The sequence below is a fragment of the Centroberyx gerrardi genome, chromosome 4 (assembly GCF_048128805.1).
Source record: "Centroberyx gerrardi isolate f3 chromosome 4, fCenGer3.hap1.cur.20231027, whole genome shotgun sequence".
NCBI lineage: Eukaryota > Metazoa > Chordata > Actinopteri > Beryciformes > Berycidae > Centroberyx > Centroberyx gerrardi.
Window position 1 is genome coordinate 19,656,946 of NC_136000.1, and position 24,494 is coordinate 19,681,439.

General features: G+C 44.0%; 3 protein-coding genes across 5 annotated transcripts in view; 2 read left to right on the forward strand and 1 right to left on the reverse strand.

Annotated features, from left to right (window-relative positions):
• Window positions 1-8,900, reverse strand: part of furinb (furin (paired basic amino acid cleaving enzyme) b) — a 63,279-nt gene extending 54,379 nt beyond the window's left edge. For both annotated transcript variants that reach the window (XM_071914668.2, XM_078283067.1), the window contains exons 1-2: window positions 8,531-8,900; window positions 2,461-2,744 (exon numbers count right to left, since the gene is read on the reverse strand). In XM_071914668.2, the coding sequence (XP_071770769.1) occupies window positions 2,461-2,637 (177 nt within the window). In that variant the 5' untranslated portion in view covers window positions 2,638-2,744; window positions 8,531-8,900. The remainder of the gene's footprint in view (window positions 1-2,460; window positions 2,745-8,530) is intronic.
• Window positions 8,901-9,671: 771 nt separating this feature from the next.
• Window positions 9,672-17,422, forward strand: accs (1-aminocyclopropane-1-carboxylate synthase homolog (Arabidopsis)(non-functional)). Its single transcript, XM_071916486.2, has 16 exons — window positions 9,672-9,919; window positions 10,147-10,808; window positions 10,919-11,661; window positions 11,786-11,845; window positions 11,991-12,061; window positions 12,193-12,262; window positions 12,883-12,949; window positions 13,456-13,553; window positions 13,773-13,850; window positions 14,044-14,144; window positions 14,625-14,714; window positions 14,798-14,843; window positions 14,953-15,094; window positions 15,615-15,757; window positions 16,001-16,154; window positions 16,460-17,422. Exons 2-16 carry the CDS (start codon window positions 10,169-10,171, stop codon window positions 16,876-16,878), a joined length of 2,922 nt encoding a protein of 973 aa, XP_071772587.1. The 5' UTR covers window positions 9,672-9,919; window positions 10,147-10,168; the 3' UTR covers window positions 16,879-17,422.
• An 807-nt stretch (window positions 17,423-18,229) lies between these two features.
• LOC139928237 (uncharacterized) lies at window positions 18,230-22,103 on the forward strand. 2 transcript variants are annotated; one of them, XM_071920737.2, is made up of 4 exons: window positions 18,230-18,383; window positions 18,604-18,806; window positions 19,652-19,843; window positions 20,863-22,103. In XM_071920737.2, the coding sequence occupies exons 2-4, from the start codon at window positions 18,611-18,613 to the stop codon at window positions 21,180-21,182; spliced, it is 708 nt and encodes a 235-aa protein (XP_071776838.1). In that variant the 5' UTR covers window positions 18,230-18,383; window positions 18,604-18,610; the 3' UTR covers window positions 21,183-22,103. The 2 variants fall into 2 exon arrangements, with proteins under 2 accessions (XP_071776838.1, XP_071776920.1); XM_071920819.2 differs by having other exon boundaries at window positions 18,607-18,806.
• The last annotated feature ends 2,391 nt before the right edge of the window (window positions 22,104-24,494 follow it).

A 24,494-nucleotide genomic window follows, 5' to 3' on the forward strand; every position in this document is an offset into this window, starting at 1 on the left:
GCCGTTTCTCGTCTCAGCCCCAGGATAGAGCCTTACCTAACCCATCCCCTCACATAACCCACACTGTACTGTCACACAGCACATGGCCTATAGATTATCTCTCTCTCCTAGCACCTACTCAGGGACAGGGAGACTAAAACACGGCTTGTTATTTTGATGCCTCTGAGACAATGACTGAAGATTTACGCCCACATAATCTCATCCCAGACTACGGCTAATACTAAATTTCACCCGACGTTCTTCCCGTCTCATACTCGTGCTTTTCAGCCCTTTATACCATACTCCATTCTCTCCCACTCTTTTTCTCTTGTCAGACTGTCCTACTCCTCCCGCTATCACTCCTCCTCTCAGTTCCGCTCCCTTTCTTATTTTTCAATGGGAAGCTGATAATTATCTCAGTTCTTTTTACCCTCTCTCCAACCCTTTTGTTATCCAACTTTCCCCCTCCAAACCTGTGCAGACGTCTCTCTCAAAAACCCCCCCCCAAAAAACAGCCCCTCACATCAAAACAGCATATAGCAGCTCCATCACAGGATTTCAGAAGAGACATTTTGCGTGCTGTGGTGTTGCGCAACCTGGAACCAAAGAAACAGGAGGTGGGCTGGTTGGGGTTTGTGCGGGTGAGTAATAAGGGCCCGCTCTGTGAAATGGGGCCGCACCCCCTCCTTCACACCCTGGGACCCGAGCGGTTTAACGTCACGCACTCCAAAACGACAGGCTGCCATATGGCATCAGACATTCATCAGTGACAGACAGCTGTCTTGGAGGACTCGGTCCTGTGGCTGCTTCCAGCTCGACTCCTCAGATGAAACGAGTAATGAAGAGAAGAGGAGAAAAAAAATAAATAACACTACCGTACGCTTCCTCATTAATCCAGAATAGAATGGAGGCTGGAGATGTCTTTGCAACTGGGTGGAATGGGAGAGCGAGAGACAGAGAGAGAGAGGAGAAAGAGAGAGAGAGAAAGTTTGGGAGACAGAGTTTGAAAGTGATCAAACACAGGAGACTAAGAGAGAAAGAAGAATTGCCTAACTTAGAGGAAGAGTGATTTTTCTTGGCTCCATAGAATTGCGGGTCTGGGTAATTGTCTAGAATATGTATGATTGTATGTGTGGTCTCTGAGCAGAATATTGAACACTTCATTTTACCCAATTCAATAAGACTAAAAATTGATTCTGCGTCTAGAATTCACAGAAGCAATTAAGAATAAAGGTCTGTTAGAGGCCATTTCTCCTAATGTGAGCTTTCTCTCTCTCCGCAGCACAATAGTTTTAGACTGTTAAAACAACTGCAACCTGCCAGATCAATACCCAATGAACTCCACATTACAGCAGAATTTAAGTCACTTGGACAAGCTCAATATTAGTCATATGGAGACAACTTAATGTGATAGGGTGTACAATAAAGACCGTTTAATAATGACACACGTCTAAGCTCTCCCAGATCGGCCTAGGCCTACATGACAGCTGTTCAGCTCCACCATGATGCAGGAAGACTAACAACATCTGGCTCTGCACTCAAGACAAAGCTCTATCCTCGACGAAATAAAGAAAGCAGAGATAAGCCTGAATTAATTTCGCAAACCTCTGTTTTAGAAAATCCTCTTTTTTCTTTTGAGGCGGGGAGAGGTGGGGTGGGAATATGCAGAACCTCCAACGCATATTCCTAAGAAGTAATCCAGAAGGCTGTTCACTGGTGTGTGCCAGCTACACAAAGACGCATACAAATGGAGTGAAGTCTCAAGTGGAGCAATAGGGGGAGCGGGGACCAAATAGCGACTCACTGTCAACTGCTGAGTGCAAATATGGAAAAGCTTAGCCTCGGAAGCATGTTGATATTCAAGACCCTAACACACCACTGAAAAAACAATGAGTCACTTCTCCACTCTCCCTCCACCATCCGTTCTCTCCTCTGACAATTGTTTTTCTTACCTCATCTGCAAACCGAGAAAGACAACAGCTCAATTAATTAAAAAAACTTGGCTATCTCAAAAAAACACAGAGTAAAGCCGCAGGAGCAGTAAAATTAAACCTTCCACACCCCAATTATATAGGGCAACATTCCCCTAGACCTCAAAATAACAGTCTTGTTATCCCTGTCTACTTCTAATACAACTCAGTAAACACAACTGTCAGCCGTCCCTCTCGATTGCCCATGAGTCTGCCAGTGTGTGTGTGTTGGAGAGTGCGTCCCAATTAAGCCACAGCCACTGGAGGAAGCGATACTTTTGCAATCTGCTGCACACACTGGATGGCCTGGAGGTGTCGTGTCAGGCATTTTAAAGCTCAGCCTTGATGTAAAACTGTTTTAAACTGATGTTCGGCTGAAACCCACAGATGCATGGATACAGTCTCACACAGAGTGACATACATAGTTAAGGTGTGTGAGGCACAGTTTTAGTTTGTACACACTGGTGCACACACACACACACACACACACAAACACACACACAAAACTTACATTGCCGTGGTTGATGAAGCCATGTTTCCTGGCAATGCGGTCAGCCTCCTCCGGCCCCCCCTTGATCTGGACGGCCCAAGTGTTGGTGTAGACCTCCGCAGAATCAGTCCACTTCAATGCTGCCGACAGGAGGACAAGCACTGTCCATAACTGCAGCAGGGCCACCCTGGCATCCATGAAAAGGAGAGCAGGGCACGGAGCAGTCTGTCCGTCCGTCCGTCTGTCACTGCTTCCGAGGCAGAGCGCAGCCGCTCTACCTTACAGCAGCAAAGTAGAACAGTGGCCTAGAGAAGAGATGACAGACCCAGTTATAAACACAAACATGGCCCTCTTAATTGGGTCACTCTTGGTTCTGAATTACCTCATGTGGACGCTGTTCAGACAACAAGCCCAAAACAGCACGGAGAAAACAGCATACCCACAGACCGTATCGTGTCTCACACTCAGCTGACTCTCTACTGTCAAACTCTGACAAAGAAAGTCTATCTGTTCAGAAATGTGGAAAGCATGAATATTAGATCAAGACAGACAAGTGCTGTGTTAAAGACAGAATGATTTGCCAGTCCTCCCTCATCTATTTCAGACTTTGGAATGGGAATGATATAGCCTAGGTGTATTGCTGCGATACAGGACATGTTCCGGGATCCAGCTATTCCTAAAGGGTTAGCCTTCTTCTAGCTCTGGTAGCTGGAGAAGCTCAGGTTTCTGAGGGAGAGAATGTTAAAATTTTCACTAAAACTTTGCTCTTAAGTTTAGAATATTTTGAATATCTGATTAATTTAACTACATATGTATTACATAAAAAAGTAAGAAATTAAGAAATGGTACAAAAAGTAGTAATATTTAAATACTAACAAATATATAAAATGTAATAAACAGGAACATCGTTTGAAGAGAATTCTGTAGGTGCAGGAGCTGGTAAGTCTCATGGAAAAGGGAAAGCTTTGCGGGAAGTTAGCTGACAGTGAGTAGGAAGAAAGATGATAGGGTGTGGGAATCTGCAAAGTACATCAGTTCATCCTAAGAAAGATGAAGAGGAGGGGGGCTATGTAGGTATGAATGCTTGTCCACTATTGCTTCAGTAATACTGCTAATCCCACCACCGTGGCATCATGTTGGTTTTTCAGAGTGAGACAATCCCTGCAACACAATGAACTGATGTGAAAAGAAATAAGAACTAAATGTCCAATCTAAGCCTTTTTGAACTGAACAAATTTCATTCTGCAGAGCTCAGATGTGATTTGGTTTTTTTTTTGTTGGTAAGCTCTTTTTATGAATAATTTCTCTTTGATGTTCTGATCTATTGTCTAGACATTCATAGATTCATAGGGATGTAACAAAAGTCTGACGCGAAATTTCACACTACAAAAATCTGATGATATGCATGCTGGAGTTAAAATAATAAAATAATAAAATGTTTGTGATGTCAGCAGCTGCGGTCTAATATTTAAGGAATGACATTCAGAATGGTCTTTTCCCCTTTTGTATTGCTTGAACAGTAGAGAGCGCACGGCTAGCTCGTTTTAGCTTGGGTCATCACACTTCTGGTGAGCCCAGCTGAACTCACTATTGCGTAGATGTAAAGGACAAGATGAACTCAGGCAAAACTGAAATTGAGGACGCTCCGTCAGGTTTTAAGTCTGCTTTGTGGCAGCATTCTGGGTTTCCTGTTAAGGAAGAAAACAGCAACAAGACAGCCTTGATTCAGTTAACACTAGCAACATGCTGCACTCTGTACAACAACATCACAATGTAAAACTGCAGTGGCTTAAATATGGTTACAGAGGTCTTGAAAACTTAGCTGTTCTCTTTGCCTAATTGTCTAGTAAGAAATTTCCCTGGATGCACAGATTTATACTTTCTTTGTTTTCTACTCTTCAGGCTTATTTGGAGATGAAATTGCTGTTGAATTTTGTTGAACTGGAATAAAAAGTTTTAAATTAAGCTTACAGAAACCTGTCATCACTCTGTTTATGGTTTGCACTGTTGCTTTTGTTTTCCCTCAGAAATAAAAAAAATAATTGTGCTTATTTGGATTTTGCTCAAAATATTGTGCTAAGATCCAACTGTGAACCCAGTATTGCGTATCAAAACAAAGGGTTAGCTGACTGTATCGCTAAATCCTTATTATGCAGTTGTGATTTCTGCAGAGGTGGCAGTATCCTAAAGCAGAGTAGTGAAGTCTTTTTGTCCCCCTGAGACCACTGTACTGGTGCCATAGATAGACTTCACAGTCATGGATCAGACAAACCATGGAGGCACAGACAATACAGTCCCACTAGGGGCCGCTTAGGAAGATGATGCCGTGTCGCTGTCCAAGTATGTCTTAGTACTGCATGCTCGAACTACGTTAAACTCAACACACTGCAAAAATATCTCTTTTACATTTCATGATTTTTCATGTGTGCAGCAACACTATTGATTTCCCCCACAGTCTGGGGAGGTGGGTCCTGTCAAATATCTGACCATTTTTCAGGGACTAGGAAAAAAGTCCTAGTAACTCTAATTGGGAGGATGCCTACGGGCAGTGAGCGATTTGTTCAAATCTAACAAGGTAGTTGGTGGGCAGGTAAAGTGTTGTTTTTGCCTCACTTTTTCTCTAAAATCGGTCCACAAGAGTCAAGCAACTTTTACCAAGACAGACGACACACTGCCCTTCATTCACCTTAAAAATCACCCCCTGCTTCAGGGCAGTTAGGCCTATTCAACTTAGAAAGAGGAGAAGAACACTGAATGCATCTGCGGTTTCACAGATACATTTAGGAGTGGGTGTGATTCGAGCACAGCAGGAGAGATGGTGGAAACATGACCAGGGGCTGTCACTCTTCCTGTGGAGCAATTCTTGTGAGCTCATTAGATGCTATGCCGGAGTCACAAAAACAGGAGCAGGGGGTCTGGCTGTCACTGAGAGGGCTAGGAGACAGTCACTGAAAGAGTGAGTGAGAAAAAGAGAGAGAGAGAGAGAGAGAGAGAGAGAGAGAGAGAGAGAGAGAGAGAGAGAGAGAGACAGGGGGAGACAGAGATCGTTCAACCGTACAGCATTGCGGAAAATAACGAGCACATAATAATACAACAAAAAAAAACACCTCCCCTCAAAACACGGCCTGGAGAGGAGTTAACAAGAGGCTGGTTACTCTTACAATATACATCAAAGCCCAAAACTGACATGAAGCTCCAACCTTCAAATCACAGGAGAACTTTAGACTCACTGAAATCTAAACTACAATGAAAATAGAAAATAAGTTGCATAAGCTCATTACCAAACTCAGGTAAGAGAGACTCCTTGGAAATCGAGGGGTGCGTAAATGACCGGTGGAATGCTAAAATTAGGCTACATGGCTGCCAATAATGAGTAATTCAGCACCTTCTGTTTCAAGCTATTGACAGACCTCCAAGTGCGGTTCAACAACTCAACATGATAAGGATAGCAAGAAATTTAGATCAAAAGGTTCCTGTTCTGGAAAACAGTCTGCCTTGAAAATTCTTAATGAGAAATGCTCTCCTCCTCTGCTTCGTCAACCACAGCTGAGGCTCCCTTGAGGAAGGCACTTGACCCCCAGTAGCTGCTCAGTGGCCAACAGAAGAAGACTGTGCTGTGCAACTAACCTCAGAGCCACTCCTGTCCTGTGACACCCCCTCCTATTCAGTTTTACTGAGCAGTGGAGGAGATGGAGGTAATTGGACCAATGGAGAGCAGTGCAACAACAGAAGTATTCATCATTGTTTTAATATCATCATAAAGCACTTGGGCAACAGCCACTGCACTGTGGGTAATTCTACAGATCAGCAGCTATAAAAGATGCTGACCTTTCAAGATCTGTTATCAATCAGACTGCTAAGGGCTGATTATTACACAAAGTATGTCTAGATCTTGTAAAACAGTGGTAGCTGAGACTTGAGGCTAAAGGAGTGGGCGTGAGACAAGAAGAGGTCGCCATTTCGAATCTCAAGCCCATCTGGAAAATGCGTGTGACCTGGAAAACATTTGACCCCCAGCTGCTCCAGTGCAGCTGCTTTGTGGCCAGCAGTAGAAGACTAGAGTCGTGTGAATGTGTGTAACTGTACGAATGTGAAGCATTGGAAAAAGAGCATGTGCAATCAGTCAACTTCCCCTGGATTAATATCGCTCTGGAGAGACTTGACAAACACGTGACAGAGTAGAATAACAGATCTAGGTCTTGATGAGGATGAAAAGGCTATTTCAGTTGGTAGTGATGAGCACAGAAAGCCTTGGTATACTGTATGTGGCATTGAAGTTCTATTTCAGACTGCCTATCGGCCAAATCAACACCCACCAAGTGCACTGGGCCGCCCTCTCATAGAAAACCAAGGCACGGGAGAGAGCTGCAGCAAAAGTGAAGCCGCACAGACAGCCAAGCATCTTCTCCCGAGAGACCAAATTGCTCCGAGTGAAAGGAATGATTGGAAAAACAGAGGAGTTGCACAGGCATGTTGCGCGCACAGACAGGACAGCAGTACACAGCTGGTAGCGAGCTGTATCGACATCGTCTGAGGCACGCTGTGAAGTCAGTGAGAGTGTCACGACTGAGTCCCAGTAAAGCCTGATCTATCTTAGCTCACACTGTCTACGGGCTGCAGGGAAGGAAGAGCCTGATAAACCATTGTCCGGGGCAGGAGCGATGTGTCGAGGAGAAAGAATCAATTCCATAAGTAATGTGCCATGCACTGCTTCACCCCAATTCTAGCGGCCACCTGGATCTTGGCGCCGTTCCCCGAGTCAACCTTCCCCTCATCCACACAGCACCCCCTGCCCTAGTTTATAGATGACTTCCACTGTTGACAGTTTCTCTTCCTGCCCCATTGCATTCCTGTTTTATGACAATGCTACTTTTAAAACGGCTTGCTGCTGAGAGTTCATGGCTGATGCATCACCGGTACTAGTAAACCAGTAGGAAATGTAGTGTCGAGGGCAGAGTGTGCATTCACTGAACATCTTCATTGAACAACTCAGTCCAACTTCTTCTAGTAATAAAGACATAGACATAGACGTAGAACCACCTCTTAACACTGCTTTGGTGCCTGAAGTGGCCTCTAGGCAAGCTATAGGGCGAACAAAGAGAGAGACGAAAGATTTGCTTTGTAAGTCAATCTTTGAGGTGGTGAAATACTGTAATCCTATCGAGGAGGTAGTGAAGCCCAGCCCAAAAGCTTGCAGCCTGCTGTTTGCCTCAATATTCAGTGACCTTGACTTCCCTGCTCCCCCTGCTGAGATCCCAATCAGCCTAACACAAGAGATATAAAACATGAGCAATAACAAGAGGACAGATTAATTCGGTCACTAAAAGTTTAATTTCCCAGCAAAACCTGACTCCTTTTGTTGTTTCTAAGACAACACTGTGTTTTTCTCTAACTAGGCTACTGATCTAATGCCAGTGTAAAGAGAAATAGTGCGCAGGCCTAAACAACTCAATTAAATTGTTATCTTGCCTACAAAGCAGGCCTAATTCAAATGTATATCTGCAATTCCCTTATTACATAGAGAAAAGTGCTTGCTATCAGTTTAGCTTATTAAGGCTTGAGAGTGAAAATAGTAAGAGGAGAGGAAATGCAGGGAGAGAGAGAGAAAGAGAGAGAGAGAGAGAGAAGAGAGCAGAAGAACAAAAATAAACCTGCATTTACAACGTCAGGTGTGTCATGCTGCAGATGACAACACTGTAAATTAAACAATAACAACAAGCATGCTGTTATGATCTTACCCACAATAAACTTCAGAGAGGATCAAGCGCTGCAGATGAAGGCTGGTCAGTTATCTGGCTGAGACATACCTCCACTCACGAAACACGATTAATCTAAACTGGAGTGAGGAAGCCGGTTATCCAGACTGGGGAATGATCCAAATTACCAAACTGGAAAGAGTAGTGAGGGCTGTCGCTGTATTGCGCTGTCAGAGACTTTATACTACAATAGCCTTCATGCTTTTTTTGTTCTTGCTCATTGTTCCCTCCCACTCTGCTAAGGCTCCGCTCCCTACTTAAAACAGAATAAACTCATAGCTTTGGTTAAAAAAAAATAAAAAAAAATAAAGGAAGCAACCAGTTGTCAACCATACCGTCGTCAGATGCCAAGAAGGACCAAGACGTCATGCCTCATCCTCTTCTTATCTCTCCGGGCGGGGACTCCCCTTCTCCTGCGGCTCGGCTCTCAACTTTACCCCTAACCTGGCTCTAAACCCCCTCTACTTGAAGCAACTGTGTAAAGATGAATAAAAAATGCTCTCCGCACCCACTCATCTTCTTCCACCAATGTCGAATTCAACTATCCCGATCTGATTATCATCCGCCAACTACTTGCCATCACCATGGTTATATTTTTTGCTAACTTCCCCGTCGGGTCCACTTATTTTTTTAACGGTTTCAGCTCCGGGACTCATTCACATTGCCGGTTTGCTGACTGTGCTGGTGTTAACGTACAAACGCAAAGTACAACTGTAAAACATTGGGGAAGAAAGTGCATTAATGTTCAATGCATGCCAATACAACGCTGGAGCACTGGAGGGGATGACAACAAAACTGCCACAAATCCTATTCTCCAGGAAATACGTCACGGTTACCGACTGGATTATTGTGCGCGCTTGATTTGTTTCACTGCAGTCGCCTAGGGGGGCGGGGCACCGCTTTTTTTCAATTGGTCCAAAGCAGGGATGTAGTGCGGGGCAAACTCACCTAAAGTCATGTTTACCCACCCTTTTATACACGCTGAAGAGTTTACCCACCTTTTAACTGACATGCATGCTATAAATCTTTATAAATTCATAGTGTGTATCCAAGTAATAACATCACACGCCTCAATTAATGCATTTCTGAAAACACAATTGTTTTTTATTTATATTAGTGGTTGTTTGCCTTGTGATCAGCCACTGTCATAGTTAATTCAGCCTTTTATTTAACGTTTAACTGGTCCAAGGCAAAAAAGCAAATTAAAGTCCCGGGCTACACATGCATTGAAAACACGCATCCTGCTTTAAAATGGGTCATTTGCACAGCTGTGTGTGATCGCCATCTACTGGGCATTTACTGTACATGCACGAGTACATAAACTCCTCACACCGGACGGTAGGGGGGGCCATAATGCAAAGCTCTCAGTCTGACTCGCATGGTTGTGTCTACCCCGTGACAGCCTGGTATAAGTAAAATCCAGCCCGCTTTCAGCTCTCCCGTTAACACGGACCAAAGTTATCCCGGAATAAGGACAGCACGCATGTGCCGTCAACCCGGATGTAGATTTTTTTTACTCGCCTATTCCCCATTTCATCAAGTTATGACAAATTGGCGTAAATAATGAGCAGCATATTTTAGCACCCGCTAAACAAGGCTTTGTCATTCCAAACCAGTCCAAACCGGGTTAAACAGCCGTGATATGTGTCTCCCTGCGTGGATGTCACGGTTGAGTGACAGCTCCACAACAATCTCCCTCCGAAGACCTTCACTTTTGACTTAAGGTGAGAGGGGAAACACATGTGGACAGAATAGCATGCATACAATTTGGCTGTGTTTTATGAATAGTCTCAACATAAACTCGACATGGAAATTGAGTATTGGAAGAAACAATGCATCCTCTCTAAGCACGTATTCATGCACAGACACCAGCGCTTCATGTGTGCCTGAAGTTGGATTACAGGGATGAATTGCACGTTTTATATTTCTACCGCCTCTTCCTTTCTCGCAGAATACGTGCTGTAACTTAGAGAATGGACTTTCGCGGCAGGAGGCACGAGCGAGGCAGCAACTGGACCGACCCGGAGATAGTGGAGCTGCTCCAGCTGTGGTCTGACGAGTCGGTCCAGATCGAGCTGGAGAGCTCGTTGCGCAACCAGCGCGTGTTTGACCGCATAGCCCACATCCTGCGCGATAAGGGCATCTACCGCACCGGTGACCAGTGCAGGGAGAAGATCAAAAAGATGAAGCTGGAGTACCGCCGCATTAAGGACAACCACAAGATGAGGTCCTGGAAGTTCTATGATGTGATGGACAGGGTCTTGGCGAACCGGCCGGCTATCACCTACTCCTCTTTGGGCGGAGCTGTCATAGCCCAACAGGTGTTTCAGAGCCCAGGTGGCCCAGACTCATACCTGCCAGGGGTGCCACCACCAGGCACTTTTGGACCTGCTTCCTCAGGGGGGTTTCTGTTCGGTCATCCTCCAAGAACCGGAGACCCGCTGGATATAAAATGTGAGGATGTGGAGGACGGCATGCTGAACTCAGGTGCACCCCCCGAGATGTACTATGGATCTGGAGATGACCAGGAAACTGATGGGCAGTCTCTGCTGGGACCAGAGGACGCACTGGGTCGAGGAGAGAGCTCAGCAAATGCGAGAATCTCCCCTTCAGGTTGTCAATCTAAATCACTTTGCTAAATCACTCAATCAGTGCATGTTTTCTAGATTAGATAGCGATAGATAGTTGCCAACTCCTCTTTCCTGTCTTTTCCACATCCCCAGGTTTCAGTGACCTGACCATGGCTGGCTCCACCACAGCTGCTTCCGGTGTTCCTGTGCAGCAGGATACAGCTGACCATCCCAGTAAGGAGGGCGCTCGTCCCCCGACTGCTGTGAGGCAGAGGAAGCGTCGCCGGGCTGGCAAAGTGTCCTGGGCCTACGGGGGCGCTAGATGCGGCAGCCAGGGGAGCCTGGATAAAGCCCTTGCCAGCTTCCTCAGCTGGCAGCAGTCGGCCGAGGAGCGCCTCCTCTCCCTGGAGGAGGCGCGGCTGGATAGGGAAGTGGAGGCGGAGGAGCGGAGGGAGCTGCGGGAGGAGAGGAGGGCAGAACAGGAGCGCCAGCATGAGCTCCGTCTGCTCAGCATGCTCACCGGGGCCCTGGCTGCTGTCAGACAGGGTGCAGCAACTCCTAACGACCCCTCTGTCTCACCCCTAGCTCATCTGTCGGCTTCACTAATGACCACAAATGCCCCGTCTGCCTCGTCGTCTTCATCCCAGCCACCTCCCGAAGCTCCGGCCGCACAGGCTCCTTCCGCTGCAGAGACACCCAAGTCAACACCGCCTACGTCTGTCAAGGCCTGCAAAGCGTCTCAGAATGTTTTGGCGACGCTGAGGGGAGCAGAGACGCCCGGCCGCAGCGCGTACCTGTCCAACCGCGGTAACAGCCTCCGACAGCATCAAGGCATCCTCCAGGAGGGCTTCGCTCGGTATCAAGCAGACAAACACCATGACACAGACAACCCAGATGTGAGTGTGTGATGGAGGGAATAAGACGTGGAACTGTCAGATAGACCTGCTGTGTGTTGGGCTGTGTGATATAATGACACTGATGTGATTATTTATGAGGTCCCCTCCTTTTTCTCATTCCCAGGGTATCATCAACATGGGTACCAGTGAGAACAAACTATGCTACGATCTTCTCCACAAGCGGGTAAGAGGAACAATATGGACAGATGCTGGTCATAATGATGTAATACTGTAGATAATGCTTTTAATTTTTAATTTTTTTGATTTTAATTTAATAATGAGAATTTTTATTGCATTTACACATGTATTTTTTATCCTCTCTGCCACAGCTGACCCAGCCTGACATGCTGCATATTGACCCATCCTTGTTGCAGTATCCAGACTGGAAGGGACACAGATTGTAAGAGATGAAAGACATTTTTTACTTTTTTTTCGATGTTGAATGAGAAAAATGTTAAAAAGCTAAATTTAAACGAGCATTCAGAACAAACATTCAGTAACTTTAAACCTTTTCCTCTTGCTCTCTTTTAGTCTGAGAAATGAGGTTGCAAGGTTCCTGTCTCACTACTGTGGTTCTCCGAGCCCGCTGAAAGCTGACAACGTGAGTAAAGCTTTTTGCTTTTAATGCTAGAATGAAACTTCAGTAATCTGGACACCTTGGGCATAGAAAATCATTCAAAATTAATCATCGGGCATAGTCAAAATCATTTAAATCCATTGAATTTCAGAGATATAGCTCATTGAAAACAAAAATAGAAACTACTGCTGAACATTGATGGAATATATGGTTGTTTCATTGCATTTTTTTTTCATTTCTGTTTGGATAACCAGTCAGTTTGGATTTCTGAGTTTTGTGTAGGTTCAAGGTTCTCATGCCGTGTTTAATGCAAATGTTCAGGAAATGCTGTTACCACTAACACAGAAGGCTTTTTACTGCTTTACACCGCTGTTACAGAAGACATGCTGGACTATAGCAATTCATTCTTAGAAATGAAACCAGTGGACTCCTAGAAGTCAATTAATTGTCTTTTATTAACTCAATTAATGACTGTAAAAATGCCAAACGATACAAAAAATTACTACCATGGTATTTTTAGGGACTGTAACTTAATTTGCAAATAGAATAAATGTCTGTGGATGCATTTGTGGAATATTTATTAGGCCTTGTCCTGTTCCTTAATTGGGTCTTTCATAATACTGAGGATGTGTGTATTTGTTCAGGTTGTGGTGATGAATGGCTGCGGTTCCCTCTTCTCATCTATCGCTGCAGTAATTTGTGACCCTGAAGGTAGGCTCACAAACACATTCTCACACACATACAGTAGATCCATATCTATACTGTATGAATACAAATGTGTCTACAGAGACATTGGAAGTCTGACCCAGCCCTTTTATTTTGTGTGTTGTGTTGTGTTTTTCTACCATTTTGTATCAAAAAATGGATCATCACATAAGCCATAATGGATGCAGAAGCCATAACAGATATTAGGGATAAGATGTAGCATAACAATTGGAACAAAAGAAAACTTTTTCAAAATGATTCAAGCGTCCAAATAAATTACTAAATATATAGTGCCTCTCCAAACAAGACCTAATTTTATACCATGTTTATTTGGTTAGCTCAGTAATTGACTCAATGTAAAGGTCATGAGCCTGTACTAAGCATGTATCAGTGTATACGTTATACAATGAGTCATTCATCAGTGCTAATTTGCAAGGTGATGAATGATATTGATCGTCATAGTGTACATTTATAGATATACTGTATTTAATGTGTTTTTTTTAATGTTGTAGATGCCATTCTAATTCCTACTCCATTCTACGGCGTTATCACTGAGCATCTGCACTTGTATAGTGATGTAAAACTCTTTCACGTTCCTCTGGACTGCGAGGTGGGTGTACAGAACCAGACTTGCTTGCAGTAATTACATACTCGTTTAAAATGTGTGTACAATTTTTGATTGATTGTATACGTTTGGGTTCTTGTGGACATTGCACGTTTACATTTAGCCAAGTGTGTCGTGTGATCTTACACAGTAGGGTGTGTGTACAGCTGTCCAGTTGGGTGCTGATGTATTTTTCCTTTTCCTCTCGTTACTTTTCATTCATAGGCCAGTGGCAAAGACAGCCGACCTTTCCACCTCACCGTGGCCAAACTGGAAGCAGCTCTGAGAAGGGCCAAGCGAGAGGTAGCTCATGAATACACATTGTCAAAAGCACTTTCTCTCAAGGGATCGTACTTCCTTCATTTTAAGGATGGCAACATTCCAGCCAGTGCTGGGGCAAGTCTAGGTCAATGTCATGGATTCTTTCCTCATGGAAGTGGATATGTGAAGATATGCTGTTTCCTATTTACTCAGAAACTGTCTGTTTGCCCTTTAGTGGTTGATTATCCGAGCTGTTATCCTGATGAACCCCCACAACCCTCTGGCGGAGATCTACACCCCTAAGGAGATGATTGCCTTCTTGGAGTTTGCCAAAAGGTGTGTTTCCCCCGCTATTATCTCATGCGGCGGCCCAATACTCTAATCCTCCAGGTCCGCAGTCCTGTAGCTCCGTGCCAAGGCACGGCATACAGCTTGCGTGAACTCTAATATTTTACAGCCAAGAGCTCCGTCCTGTGTGTGGAATATCAAGCACTCTTGATGGAGTTTTATCACCCCTCTTAAGCATCAACATATTGTAAAGTGCAGCCATGCGCCAAGAAGTCTCCCCGCATCATCTATTGTTTTCTAAATGATCTTGCCACAGTAATTCCCTCCATAGACCCTTGCAGGCACTAGGCTATTGTAACCATAAACCACAGTGCTTTTACATAAGCTCTCTTACGATGGACACTGAAGGAGCCATTTTACTGTCGCCTTGCATTATCTTTCTCATAAACATTAAACACCATTAAAACAAGAAATATGAATACTGTATACATTTATAGTATCTTTCTCTCCGCCGTTTTTTTGCTTCAGACATGAGCTCCATGCCATCGTAGATGAGGTGTACATGCTGACGGTCTTTGATGAATCGGTCACTTTTCACAGCGTCCTCAGTATAGACAGGTACTGTATGAAATTAACCTCACTCATAAGCATTGTGGATAAAGTCAGTCTCTCCCTTCAACAATGATATGCTTTTATTTCAGTTTGCCAGATCCACAGAGAACGCACGTGATGTGGGGGGTGAGCAAGGTACGTTCTGTACTGGACTGGACTGTACAAGAGTATGAGATTGTGGTTGTGCTTTTTAAATCTCTGGCCTCCCTGTTATCTCTCATTAACTTTATCTTGTCCTCTCTAGGACTTTGCGATGGCGGGGATCAGAGTTGGGACTCTGTACACTGAGAACAGAGACCTGGTGGAGGCCTTGAACCAGCTGGCCTCTTTCCACGGCGTCCCGGGGCCCACCCAGCACCAGGTGGCACAGCTGCTTCAGGACAGAGGTATGGATCTAAGTCGCATACACACATACTGTATACATATGTGATTGTGCAAACACACTGTATTTATGCTGCGTTCATGTCATGTCAGATTCAGCGTAAATAGGGACAATGTTCATGTCATCCTCCTAGTGGTAATTAGAAATAGGATGTGGGAATTTTTTGTAGGCTCCAAAATCTCAACAGTCTGCCAATACAGATGGAAAACAAGTCAGCGAATCCACCGATTTTGGCAATCCAAGGTAAAATAAATCAAAATTATCAGTTAAATTCACACTAACACAATCAGCTGGCCTTAAGAAAAGCGAGCAATATCTGCTGTAGTTCATTTATGGTTGATTTTAAATCGGTGAGCCTTTTAACGAGTCAAACACGTGAACGCAACGAGATGTTATCCTGTCCTTCCGCTTCTTCCGACATGACGTCAACGCAGCAGGTACTTATGTTGCACATCATATTGCACAAAGATTTATAATATTTGGCTTAAAGCAGCTGATTATCACGACACACTCTTGTGTTCCAGACTGGGTCAGTGAGGAGTTCTTGCCTGAAAACAGACGCAGGCTGAAAGCGGCTCACAGCTGCCTGACAGGAGAGCTGCAGAGTCTGGGTGTCCCCTACCTGCACAGACCTACTGCCTTCTATGTGTGGGCTGACTTCAGGAAGGTACCGGGATCAAGCTCAGCCTAAGCTGTTGGGACTGATGTTTCACTAGACACACATAGATAACACATAGATTCACATAGATTTCACATAGATAATCCAAACATCAGACTGCAGATATGAGTCATTTCATTCTCTCTGACTATACTGTACACCTGGCCCTTTCCTGACTCTCTCTCTCTCTCTCTCTCTCTCTCTCTCTCTCTCTCTCTCTCTCTCTCTCTCTCTCTCTCTCGGCCTTGGCAGTACCTCAGAGAGTCGTCGTTTGTGGAGGAGTTGTCTCTGTGGAGGTGTTTCCTCAGGCACAAGGTGGTGCTGATCTGCGGCCAGGCCTTCTCCTGCTCCACACCTGGCTGGTTCCGCCTCGTCTTCGCAGACCAACAGCACCACCTTCAGCTCGGTCAGTTCATACAAGCATTGATCTGTGGAGAAGATATTCTTTGTAACTTTGTAGTGTCAGTTTTCATATTTGTGTATGTTTCAGTATTTGAAAGTATTCAGTAATCAGTGTTTGTACATTCTGTCTCCTCCCAGGTCTTGTCCTACTCTCTGTCTCAAACTATGTATTGAATAGTTAATATCTGTTTTTGTTTGTTTTTAGTCAGTGCTCTGTTATTGCAACTCATTTCCAGCTTTTCCTGTCTTAAGCTAGGTATTGATTAGATAATATCTATTTATTCAGTCAATGTTTTTTTGTTATTTCAGGCTTGAAGCGAATCAGGGAGGCTTTGAAAGAAATTGAAGAGATAAATGCCAGCCCTGATTCAGACCCTATCAAAGAAGCCAGTGAAGAGAGCAAAACATCAGTGAAAGAGGACGATGTGGATTCAGACAACGCTGTGATTGTCAATTCAACATCATCGCCCCAGAGCAAGTCATCAGACCAGCTGAAGGAGAAGGACAGCCCCGTTCCTGACACCACCCCACTGGCCAGTGAGGAGTATGTGCTGCTGGACTGTCAGACATCGAAGGCCACAGAGAGCCTGGACTCTCTGATTGGTGCCCTTAGGCATCAGATCCGCACCTCTGATTGGCTGGAGAAAAACACTCCGGAGCTGCCTGCTGGGGAGGACCCAGAGATTCTTGATGTATTCAAAGACCTGCTGCAGAGAGCCAGAAAGTAGGGTTAGGAGGGATAGGCGGGGATATAGGTGCCAAATCCCAAAAGGCAGTACTTTGGCATTCTTCTCACTCCCTGTGTTTATGGGGAAAAGCCTCATGTGGATTACACCTGAGTCAAGGTTGCTCAAATCTGATACCTTTTTTAGAGGAGTACAGAGGAGACATTAGTTGAGAGAAGGCCAAAGAGGAGAGCAGGAGGAAGGTAATAACAAGGGCCAGGATGGAAGGACAGAGAGAGTGATTCGTGATTGGAGAGTGAATTTCTATCCACATCTAGATGCCTTAATTCTAAGTTGTTAAGGGAGACGGCCTTGATATTTTATAAGCCAAAATTGAAAAGTTGATGTTTATTACTGGAGTTCTAACTGAATGCCAAATGAAAATAGACCAAAATTGCAGTTGCATTCTATTCTCAAAAGATTTAAGTCTGTCGGTCTAACTTGTATTTCTTTATTTTTTTGGTCTCATATGCACTTTAATTGTTATTAGAATGTATTCTGCTTCCTGTAAAGTTAATGGTCCTGTAAATAAAATAACTAAATATTATGTCTATATCCCTTCCCATTCAATTTTAAATAGATATTGATGGCCTTGTTTTATACTTTCAGCTGGAGTTGCATTGAGATATTTACTGTATTTTGTTATTAACATGGCATCATACTGCACTTGCAGGTCTTGACGACATTTGATTGTGGTTTTTTTTGCTTGTTTTTGGGTGGGCTGTAGAGGTCGTTCCATGGCAGGGACGGAAAGGGAAGGGGGTGGTGGGTAGAAAACAGAGGTAGTGACGAAGAGAAAACAGATCGTGTGCGGATGCACTGTGTGTAGACCAATGTGAAAGTTACAGTGGGATTTCCTTAACTGGTCTGTCTATGAGTAATGACCCGCTGACACCCCCCACACAGTTTCTGTGTGTGGAATAAACAAATGTGTATATCAAGGCTTATATACCAAGTCAGTAAAACACAACGGGTGGGTTATAATAGGTTCTAACTTCCCTTCCATGATGACCTGATATACTCTATATGGTTTGCATAATCGTTTTGTCTTTAATATAAAATGTCATCAAGCCTGGATTTCTTCCCCCTTGTACAATATCAGCCACACAGACTTCTGCTTCCTCAAATATTGCCCTTAAGGCATTGTCTTAGTTGGAATTGCTTTCACTTTCTTCACAGCATGAGATTATGACTCACACTGGTGTATTCTAGGGGAACTTAACCGCTGAGTGGGGGAGTTTCCACTGCAGCCGGGGTGGGGTCATACTGACGAGCTGCAGGGGGCTGAGCTATGTACGTGTGAGGACTTGTGGTCACCAGCAGCACAAGCAGCAGACATAATGTGTCGGTCGGGGTGTTTGAACTTGGTTTAGTGTTTGTACAGTACAGTCAAGACTCATTGCTCCCGTGGCAGAGATTTTGCACTTTGCTCTTGTTCGCACACTTCAGAGTACAACTTCACAGTTTTGTTCCTTTTGTCTGTTTTTTCCTCATCAACAACAAAGAAGGTAAGGCAGTACTTTGATTATGCTTCTATATTGCCTCAGCTGATTTGCATACAACATGACAAACATGACATGACAAATAACAAGGCAGTTGAGACATGTTAATATGGTAGATTTACCTGTTCTTACTCAAATTAAATGCACTCTAACACACCTATTTCCTCCTCTCTCCTCTACTGTCTCTGCCTCTCTCTCTCTCTCTCTCTCTCTCTCTCTCTCTCAGCAGTAACATGAAGGTGCTGGAGCTGGGCGACTCCATCGGTCGCTTCAGGTTTGCCCAGTCCTGTGTGGGACTGGCGGGCTGCCTGTGTGTGTGTTACGCCGTGTGGACGCCGTTCTGGCTGAGGGACGGGGGACTGTGGACAGAATGGAATAACACTGAACATCAGCAGGCTGGGGATCACATAGGCGGCATCGTGTTTAATGGTGAGCAACAAGCTGCGTTCAGCTACACACTAACATCTCTCTGCAGTCAACAAATCAAATTTTGTCACTTGCTGGAAGCTGTCACGCTGGGTTAAGCTCAAGGTTTGATTGACATACAACATATTGAATGACAAGTATGTTTACATTGAACATATCAGGAGGGGCAGTATATTTAATGAGGCACAAACAAGTCTTTGCTGTGCTGCTGAGAGTGTTGATAAGACATTTGGTTCCGCTTGAGATCAGCCTTAGGGAGTTTTTTTTCTTTTTTCGCCCCCCCCAACTCAGAATATGTGGAGTGAGTTAATTTCAGGGGAAATTTGAAAAGCACTGGCTTGCAGTAGTAGTAAACAGGTTTGGGCTTGCTCCTGTAGCAAACATCTGCATTCTTAGGTGTGTATGTGGCTGTGTATCTGGTGAAGAAGCTCTGACACTTGGCCTAAGGCGAATGTGCTGGAATGTTGCTCAACTAAAGCAGGGTCTTATCTAGGTCAGCCAGATCTGTTAGCCTTATCACTGTTAGGACAATAAAAAAGCCTTGTCAGTCATTGTTTGTTGTTTAAACACACTCTCAGAACAGGTCTATCTGACATTAGGTCCATATAGATTACAACTACTGAAACAGTTTTCACATCAACACTTTTGCTCTTAGTGTTTGAATGAAGTAGGCAAGCTTGTACATGTTGTGAGGGCATCTATAGCATAAGGAGTGGGTTATAGCCTCAAATTACAAGGGTGTTTTACTGCATCACACTGACTAACTCTAAAATAACTTGAAATCTGACACTATAAATGAAACATAATCAAATGTGTCTGTCTCTTTTGTGTGTGTTTCTGTCTTCCAGCCCTGGAGGCTGAGAGAGTGTTTGGGGTCCTCTCCTTCCTCATGGCAGTGAGCACGGCCGCTCTGTGTCTGGTGTTTGCCCTCTGCTGGACGTCTGAGACGGTGCGCTCCTACTCCAACACTCGCTCCCTCCTGATGGCAGGACAGGCGCTCTACCCCACCACCCTGCTGCTGCTCACCATGGCCTGTACAGGTAGGTGCAGTAAACAGATACAGCCTCCTCAGTGCCCAAATGCCTGAATCAGTAGTTTGCTTGGGCCACACGCAGTCTTTCTGTGTCACTTCATAACTAATTAGCAGTGGTGGAAAGAGTACTAGAATGTCCTACTCAAGTAGAGGAACTATTGAGGAGCTGCTGATATTTTACTGAAGTAGAAATACTGGTGTAAAAATCGACTTAAGTAAAAGTAAAAAGTAGCTAATTTAAAATGTTCTCAGAGTAAAAGTTATTGAGGTACTTTTTACAAAAGAGAACATTGTTACATGTGATCTTTCCCATGCAATTCTAAATGGACGAGAGGACAGAGTTCAATCTCAATTCTTTTAATTGGAGAATCTGGAAATTACAAAATAAAGTGCACAGACGAAGTAAAGCCAGATTCTCTCTCTCTCTCTTCTTTGCTGACCGAACATTCACTGTGAATGGCTCCACAATTTGTCAATTTATGATTCATTTTATGTTTCTGTTGCTCATGGAGAGCCACAAAATCTGTGCTCTGTAATGGATGTGATGTGAAATGTAGCTAAGTGCAATACTTAAGTAAAAATGTACTTAAATAAAAGTAAAATTACACACAAAAAAAAGGTACACAAAAAAGCTACTCAATTACAGTAACATGAGTAAATGTAATTAGTTACTTCCACCCTTGCTAATTAGATTAAAATAGATTAAAATAATGTATTATACTATGTAAGAGTGGATAAAGTGTGTAGTGTGTAGAGTGGAAAAAGACATGCTGTAGAATAACACAAATGGCCTCAGTTCTATTGACCTCCTATTGACCTATGCAGTAAGTGTCAAATTCACACCTAGGGATATTGTTTTATGTACTCAATCTATATACCCTGTAGAGCAACTGTTTTTACATGGACTTCCTCCTTTCCTTGGAATTACAGAATCATTACCATACAAATTCTTCCCAATAGCTCCAGGCACACGGTGGATGACCTTTAAGACTTTTTTTTCTACCATTTCCCCTCTTCTGTCTCCAGGTTTCTTCTTCCTCCTCAGCTGGTCTCTCTTCACCTACCAGCACCGGGAAGAAATCCGGCAGGACTTCTCCCTCCTCGGCTCCTCCTATTGGCTCGGGGCTTTGGGTTGGGCCCTGCTGTTTGTCGTGGAGCCGGTGGTCTTCCTCGCTGAACAGTGCGTCGTGCCAGACATCCTACCTGACCTGGAGAAGGCCGTAGAGTCGTGGCGAGTCACCTCTCAGCGGAAGTTCACTCACCGCTCGTTGAGCGACGGCTATCACCCCGCTGACAGCGAAAACAAAAACAATATAACCCCAAAGAGGTACATGTCAGCATCCTGAGAGGAGTGAAGAAACAAGGACATGATGGAGAGGATTAATGTGAACGTGGGGAATACACATTTAGGCACAGAGGCTAGGCTGATGAGAGCCTGAACATGCCTCGCTGCTTTATAGAGTAGATCTATACGACCAGATTGAATATTGATTAATTTAAATAGGATCATCTGGTGTATTGTCTATGGTTAACTGCCAGCTAGAGGAATTGGGATTCCCTGAACCTTGAACAACTGTGGAACTGAAGTTCCATTCCGTTGCTGCAGGGCTGATCGTGGTTATTCTCCAGTTTGTCCTCAGAATGGCTGCAGGTAGAATAAAGCTCAGCTAGAATAAACACTGTGGTCACAGGTACACTGACCAACAATACTGGCTGAAAGACAGCACACTTACAGTAGTCAGTCTGGGCCAAATGTTAGATGAGGACTATTCTCACCAAGCTGTGTTTTGAGTGATTTCTTTGAAATTTTGTTCTGAGACCCAGGTTTGCTTCTGGGCCAGGAGCAGATCCAGTAGGCGTAACTGTTTGAGAATGACTGTTATTTGGGATATTTCGATCATAATATATGGACAGTAGTGCTGTAATCGCAATTGCTGGTGGTATTTTTGTATGGGGGTATGTATTGTAATGTATTTATTTATTTTTTTTAGCTGTGGGAGGTTGCCACAGCTCAATGAATGTAAAGAAAACACTCACAAAACATGAAACTGGTTCCTTAAATTGATAGTTTCAGTAGGAGCTGCAACGTACATGAGGAATGTTAAGTGAGCGCCCTCTTGTGATGAACATGTGACACTGACAGTGCTTTTCTACCACAGTGTAAAGTGGATAACTTGACAATGTTTTATTTAATGAATATTGAAAAGTGAGGTACAAACTTTAATATATGATGTAAAGGCACATAATAAAAAATGTTCCTTCATAAATCTTTTTTTTGTGGGTTTTTTTTACATATGCCAACTTTACCACAATATATCATTTGAATGGGAATTTCTTTTGGGTAAGTTGGTGAAAATTAGCAAGCATCTCCCTCTATTGTATTATGTAAGGGAGGCATGGGACCAGTCCTGTATATGCAGATGAGAATGAGCAATGAATAGCACAAATATCTGTGGCTTTTCCCTCATGAAATATTTAACTTCATCATTTCACCCCTCTTAGAGTTGGATCTTGGCCTTGTGAGGCTGGATTTAGTTCTGCCACAGACAGAGTCAGCAGACTTTTGAGGTTTTAATCTGTTACATAAAATCTCTGGATGACAGACTGACATTTCTTCCACGCCTTCCATTTCTTCCATTTCTTCCTGAATGAGTGAATGAATGCATGAATGAAACCTTCTTTGCTTTGCGCAAGATAAGCACAGCATTAAAAAGCATTAATGACATATGACATCAGTCAGCAGTTTGGTTTTCAGTAAGATAAGATAAGATAAGATAAGATAAGATAAGATAAGATAACATGAATCTTTAATGATCCTTGTGGGAAAATTGGAGTGATTGGGATCCATGAACAATGTTAAGCCTGTCTTAGTTGTAGGATGGCAGCAGCCTGAAGGTTAGAGAAGCAGACTTATGACTGGAGGGTTGCCAGTTTCAAATCCCTGAAAATCCTGGGAATATCCTGGAGAAAGCAAGGAAAAGATTAATGTATTTCCCTTCCTCAACAACTAGCCTTGAGTTGAGCAAGGCACTTACAGGTGTGAATGTGTCTAACTGTATGAATGTGTGAATCCTGAATCCATGTCCAGCAAACCTTAACCTGGATAAATAAAGGTTCAAAAGGTTTTCATGCTGGATATTTGACCGGTCTTCATGGAGAGAGTGTACTCTGAGAATGGGGTGTGTTTCGAGAGAGCCAGTGTTTTATGGGTGAGCATGATGGGTTATTGCTTGGACAGTTGTCCCACATCAGCCCACCAGGAGCTGTATGTGTAGTGAAGCAGACTTTTGCCAGCCATTCCTACCTCTGTCTCCGCAAGCTGTTGGAAACACCGTCTCCATGCATCTCCGCACTACAGTTCCCAGCTTCTGCTGAGCGTTTGGACCAGTAGACAACAGACTGCCTCCAAAGTCGTTATTTACTTTTCTCTCTCTCATTCCCAAGAGGGAACGGAGGACTAGGATGCTGGACTGCTTATGTTTATGTTCTCATCCTGCCAAAGAGGGGGAGAATTAACTGGCTCTGGCTCTGTTAATTGGGCGTTAATCAGGTGTTGCTCTAATTAAAAGGCAGTTCCGCCCTGTTGGGCCCTGGTAATGAGTTTGTTATTAAATCCACAGAGGATTTTTGTCTCTTTTTCAATTTACCAACAGGGTAGTGCTTAATTGCTGTGTAAATGAGTGGAATGTCCTTGAAGGTCGTCTTGCTTCAGCACACGATCCATGAACAGAATTGTTCCAAAGAGCTTCCCCACCTCTACTTCAAACACATTCAAGATACTGCGTGTTGACCCCTTCTATCCAGCTGAGCCTCTCAGCACCGACTCTGCTCTGTGCAGCTCTCATCTTCCCACAGAGACCTCTTCAAACCTCATTTACTAATTTGAGAGAGCAGGTGACCCACTTTTCTTCTGTAAACAAAAGGACTTTTTTTTTATAAATGTATTTCCTTTTTTTATCTAAAGTTGCTCTTATTTCCCCCCCCAGCAGGCGCAGTCTGGGCCCTTGAAACCATGCAGCCTTTTATGGTTCCCAGTGTCTTATAAACAAACCCTTCACTTTTCACCTTCCACCACACACACACACACACACACACACACACTCCTCTTTCACCTTCCTGAGAGAAACAGACCAAAGGTGGAGAATGACTTCAGAGAAAGACAAGCTGAACCAATGTGACGATAGTGACGTTTAGACGTTTAGGCACAAAGGAAGAAATAATAGATGAGCGGCAGAAGATGTTACACAGAGATATAGACAGGTGGCCAGATACACACACAGAGAGATTGTGGCTGGTGATTGTTGAAGGGCGTTTTGCTACAGAGACATCAATCAGAAGATGGCACTGTGATGGAGCGGCCCGCCAGCGTTTCCTGCCCCCAGCCGGCAGCACGTGTAGAACACAGCCTGGGCTACACCACTGCTCTTCATATCAATTAGAGGCCAATTACACAGCCATGTCCTGCTAATTATGCTGCACCGCCACTGTGCCATCCCCAGAATAAAGTGTGAGTGTAATTGTGTGTTTCTCTGCACTCCTGTGTGTGTCTGCGCGCGTTTATTGAGATAAATAAATAAAGTCGGCGACTGCCAAGGCGAGGCATTCTTAATCTGATTTTCAGAGCTGTAAGTTTGTATTTTGGAGACGAGGGAAGGGAG